Below are 6,000 nucleotides of genomic sequence, written 5' to 3' on the forward strand. Positions count from 1 at the left end.
AAAAACTCTTAAGTAAACCACAAGTAAACGACCTGTTGTATGTAGTGGTAACGTGTCCGTATAAACAAATTGACGTGCACTTCTATATACAACAGGTCATTTAGGTACTTGAGTTTTTTACCTATACATACATATAAGTTTTGCGTATGGTTATAGTGTGAGAGGAGATCGCGTAGATATCCTCAAGTGCGATACTCGCCTTAGTCAAATACTTGAAAGATTTCATAGTCTTTAAAAGCCTGAGTAAACTAGATAAAAGTTTGTACCAAACTAGAAATACAGGTCACTCAAACTACTAGCTGGGCACTGTTAATGAAATTGTTAACTTCGTTAATCCGTCACTAAACACTTCGACAATGAACTTTTTTTTTCTCGGCGCGGCACTGTCCGCGCAGTATCTTTTCTGTAAATAGGAGGTGCAGGTGGATTCACAACCTGTATTTAATAATTTTGTGATGTACACAGACATCATCACTCATTCAATGAGGGCTATCGCGAATGAATTCGCCGCTAGAGGCGCTAGTGTAGCGTGAGGTCTCCAAATGTCAATCTCAGTTTTTGGTGAGCTATGCGGGTTTATTTATAATTAGACTTTTTTGTGAATATTTTGCATACCTGAATTAATAATGGCAATTCTGCGTTACGGGGCCTGACATGTCTGTGTTTGAACAGTTTTGTCTTTTGGAAACTTTTGTCCTCCTTTTTTTTCCGAACAAAACGGGACTTGCAACACTGTGGTTGCTGGATATTTTTATGGTACGGTTTTAAGGTGTTTTAAATATGATTTAATCTAAACTTTGTTATTAACGCCCGAATAAAAGACTCTGAAGCCACACTAAACCTCACGTCAAACGTGCGCCATCTAGTGAGACAAAAAACGATAGCCCTCATTCATTCGTGCCAGTCTCTGTACTACGAAGTGCAAAATTCGAACTTCGTATCTTGCCGTCCCGCTTACGCTTAGTATATTATTTAATACGAGAGTGAGAACGACACAAACTTCGATTTTCTAATTTCGTAATAGCCCTGCAAGGCTACTACGAAACTCGAAACTCGAAGTTCGTGTCGTGCGGTCCCTCTGACACTTATACTGTTTAATACGAGAGCAAGGGGGACGGTACGATACGAACTTCGAGTTTCGTAGTAGCCTTGCTGGATCTTTTGTGAGCTGGTCCCCACTAGTCGGATGCCGGGCCCGGATTTTAATCGGATGTTCTAGTGGCAGAACATTTTATATGAAGCTGTTCACACTTCTCCGTCACCGATTTTCTATAGAAATGACCGACATCCGACACCCGACAAGTGGGAAACAGCTCTCACAAAAGCTGGCACGAATGAATTACCGTAACGATTAACGGACTTGAGGAAAGTTTAACGGAAGTTTAGTTTAACAGTCCCGATCACATTTTCCAAAGTTATTCTAAAAGTGAATTCGTTAATCGAAATGTTAACTTCGTTAATTGGGATTAACGGACAATGGTCTTGTGCCCAGCTCTGAACATACTTGTCATGCTTATGAAGCCAATCGGATACGCTACGCATATTATTAATTTCCAAAAGCGTTGATCTTTCAAGAGATGCGAGACAGCAGCGTATACTATTGAAACGATAGTATTGATTATTATTGAATAGCTGTTAGAGCGTATCAGATGTTTTTAGATACTTTGTCATATCCGATATTATTGCCGGTGATTGAGGCTGTATAAAATTGTTATGAGATGTTTTCTGGACTGTACGTGACTGGACGAGGAAATAGTAACTTAATGTTAAAGTAATCACTATTACACCTACTGGAAATGACTTGTTTGAGGAAGACCATTTGATAGCCGACCTAGCATTGGCTCAGCTTGGATTTTTGACAACGATCTTATTTCAAAAAAGGTTATGATGCAGAGGACTTTGAACCAAAATTATGAATTGTGACAAACTTAATAAGCCTCTGAAGTAGGTAAACTACTTTATCCATTGACTAAAAATTGTTTTCAAAATCACATATTTTCTACAGACATTCCATGTAAAATAAACTGTTAAGATTAAATCTTGTACATAATAGCACACGGCGGCTACGCCGTACAACAAAAAACGCGTTCTTGAATCCTACATAGGCACGACGTCTGTACACGCGTCAATGTGTGCGTAAGATACACAGGGCTGACTAGACTATCGCAAAACCCTAATAAGTGCTACCAATGACATTTAAAGTTACTTATATATAGGTATGGCTTAGATAGTACAAATAAATGTAATCGTTAAAGTTACCTATTTATTTAAACCTACTTAAAATGTGTCTGTCTGTGTATTTAAGCATTATTATTTTCAATTACAATAGATATGCGACTCCAACTTAAACGAATTATTCGGTAGGTAGTTATTTCATGTATTAAACGCGATAGCTTCAGAAATCATTATTTATTTAGAAAAAGGAAGTAGGTTAGGTATGGTACCGTTACCATTTCGCAAAAATATTGCTCCCGAACTTAGTGCCGTGCGGCTGACATACGTCGCGTTGCGCACCCGACTGCTTTCCTGCGGTTTTCCTGCAATCTGCGCTTGAGGGGTGGGGTATCTCGAACGGGTGCGGGGCGGAGCGTGGCCATTCTGTACGTTAGTACTATTATATATTCTGTGATAATAGTACATCTCATCATAATTTTTTTATGATGCTTCTTTCATCTTTCTAAACATTTTTAAGCTTAGGACTAAGATCCTACTAATATTGTATTGTTATATTATTATACAAAATGTATTTCAGAAAAAGGAATTAAAGAAACTCAATCCTGATTCTATTTTGTTTATTTAGAAATATTTCATTTTCTTAAAAATATGATTCTAAGAATTCATTCAGGTAAGATAACGTTAAATAATAAAGTGAATATTACAAAACATTTTTAAAACAAAATTAAACAATACCTGCATAAAAAATAAACATTGTATGTAAACAATGTATTTCACAATTGTGAAAATTAATTAATTAAGCTATAAAACCACCAAGTGCAGAATTTTAAAACAAATCAATTTTCTCATTAATAATCAGTAAATTTCAGAATCAGTTTAATTATAAGCAATTGCGATATAAAATCTTGGAATTATTGGAATATAAGATTTTAATAGTTCATAATAATAAGTTGCTTGATATTTTGTTTGAATAAATTCACAATAGGAATTGTATATTTATTTACCCACATTTGAAATTTTATTGATATTAAAAGTACCCCTTACCCATACAAATAATAAAGCTTTTCTTACATCTTTATTAATTACTTATCAAAGCAAAGAAAAGAGACCGGCAAGAAACAAAATAAGTCCCCAGGAATTCATAAAAAATTTAGTTTTTTTTAGTGTACCTGCTTAGATGGCATGGTGTGCTGAGTTACTTTTGGTAGTCATTTTACTTTGATCCTGAAACTTATATTTATAATAGCTCTTATAAAGTGATGTCAAAAGTCGAAAAAGTTCTTTTTTTGACAAAAGTTTACGTATTGTCGCAAAGATTGATTTAAAATGACCACCTAGTACATAAAATACAATTTTTTGATCGACAAAGCTCCTTAATATCAATTAGTTACGTTCTACGGACACATAGTTTAATTTTTGATGCAAAACTTTACTCATTATTATTTTTATATTTTTTAAAATCCGGGTGTACCTATTTGAATTTCGATTATCCCGCATCGTTTTTGGACTTTCAAGTTAACAAATAGTTTACTTTCCATTAATCTGATCAGTTCGATTGATTTATCCTTTAAAGCGACCTATCATGACAAATATTTTACATAATACTTCAATAGTTATTTAAAATATGCTATCTAAGAGCGATCCCTTGAATTTATTTAAAGTTTTCTCCTCCAAATCGCTTAGTATAGAATCGAGATCTTTTTTCGATCCATTATTTACTACATCTTGTATTGTCTCAGCATTAGTTTCTTCTAAAACGGATACATCTAAGTCCTTAGAGCTAGTTATACCAACATCATTCTTAATTGCCTCATTTTTATCATTCCCAATAGCAATTACCTCATCCCTTTTATTTTCATTTCTCACACAACTATCATCATCATTTTCATTGCGAACAATATCATTGATCGCATCTTGAAAATCGGCTGTATTCACTTCACTTACACTTTCACTCATGTCATCCTTTACACTAGGATCAATATTAACACCATTACACATAACATTTCCATTACCACTTCTAGCTGTAACTATTTCATGGACAGTTCTATCGTTAGAGTCTGACTTCGACATCAATGTTTGGAAATCCACGAAATCTTCAATACCATCAGATTCTACGGGTTTTTCGTTCTTAATAAAGCTTTCTATGTCCATTCCTCTTTCTTTATAATAATCCTTGGAGGTTATGGTGGAGTTTCTCTCTGGTAGATCTATCCTGGGTATTTTTGCCGCATGGTTGGTTTCGGCCTCTATTCTCACTTTGGACCTTTTGATCTTAGTTCCGGTTGCATCTTTGTTTTTGCGCGATATTTTCGGCGGTTCAATTGTTAAGGAAGTGTATGTCTGAAAATAAAAGAAAATGTTAGATGTGGACTTGAAACAGCAAACACACACACAGGAACTAGAATAGGATATCAAACAGAGGTAAACTCCTCGCAAGTATTTAAAGGCGGATATTAAGGAGTTAAAAAATAGTAATACCCAAAAGAAATTTAATTAAAAAACCGAGGTCTTATCGAAAATTATCTCACTGTTTAATAGCGTTTATACCTGCTGAGCTGGCAACGTTGCATTTTTGTTAGTTTCTCTCGATTATTCCATAAAACTTGAATGAAAATTAAAAATGTTTTCTAATAAGAACACTTCTTAATGTATAAGTTAATGTGTCTACTCCAATAATTATTCGTGATAGACTTTTATATTCCTTAAAAACGAATTAATGTTTATGACCGGTTACCAGCTCAGCAGGTATAAATATAAACGTTCTTAATTAATTACCAAGTAAAGAACGACAGTTTCAAGAGTAGGCAGGAGCTTACCTCTGGCTTCTTAAAAGGCGTAAAATTCTTCCGTCTGAGTACTTTGTCTTCGAAGAATGCATCCAGAAGCAATGATTTGGCTACTACATCCTTGGGATCGCCCTTGTTAGCCTCGAAGTCTCTGGGATTAAATGTTTCCTTTGGAGATAGCCATTGATATACGGATGAAAAGGTGTATAGGTCTTCCTGAAATGAGTAAAAAAAACTAACTTATTGATTGCTTTCTAGGAATAGGTTTCATCTCGGCCTCTAGGTGCCATTATTGGTGTTATGTTGCTGGAAAAGCCCATTGGCCGTAAACTCTGACTCGTGTGTAAGGCTCTGAGTCGTTCGAAAGTGGTAAAAAGATTAATCGAAGATGAAGAAACCAACACCGTTCAATGTATAAATCTCGAACATGCAATGCAGGCTAATGGGTGCTAAGGTCCTTTTAAGCGCACGTCAAATATTTTTGAGTTAGGATCAGGCATTGGTGTTTCATAATCCATGTAGAACTGTAGTTTCCTACTAGTCTACTCGTATTCAATGAATGAATGGTAGTTTCATGTTCGAAGTATACTCGTATTTTAATTTAAATACAGCACAATAAAAACTACATATATATAATGGCATGGTTAAGGGTTACCACCTTCACGTCGGCATGTGTCAGCCATATCTTAAAGTCGGCCTGCGGGCGGTCGCGAAGCGCCCCCGTGTCAGCTACGGCCACGGTCCACTCGCGCCGCGCGAGCGCAGCCGCGTGCGACCGCGTGCTCACGAACACCGCCTTCTTCAGGTAAGGGTTCGAGGACTCAAAGACCACATCTGAAACAATCGTCATTATTAAAAAAAAAAATCGTAATATTATAGACTATCGCGGTCATTACTAATTTTATGAATTAAAATCATAATTTAAGTCATAAAAAATATCGTATCTCAAAATCGATATTAATACTAAGGCTGGCTTGCGCGGAGTTAACGTTTAGGGCCTATGCACGTCGCGTTTTTTTTTAACTCGCCGTCGACGCGC

At 35.8% G+C, this 6,000-nt stretch overlaps 1 protein-coding gene across 1 annotated transcript; it reads right to left on the minus strand.

Moving 5' to 3' along the window:
• Positions 1-3,633: 3,633 nt before the first annotated feature.
• On the minus strand, positions 3,634-5,811 carry LOC141428589 (uncharacterized). Its single transcript, XM_074088595.1, has 3 exons — positions 5,620-5,811; positions 4,992-5,177; positions 3,634-4,515 (listed from the first exon to the last, which is right to left on the minus strand). Exons 1-3 carry the CDS (start codon positions 5,809-5,811, stop codon positions 3,793-3,795), a joined length of 1,101 nt encoding a protein of 366 aa, XP_073944696.1. The 3' UTR covers positions 3,634-3,792.
• Positions 5,812-6,000: the final 189 nt, after the last annotated feature.

The sequence above is a fragment of the Choristoneura fumiferana genome, chromosome 6, assembly GCF_025370935.1.
Source record: "Choristoneura fumiferana chromosome 6, NRCan_CFum_1, whole genome shotgun sequence".
In the NCBI taxonomy this organism is placed as follows: Eukaryota; Metazoa; Arthropoda; class Insecta; order Lepidoptera; family Tortricidae; genus Choristoneura; species Choristoneura fumiferana.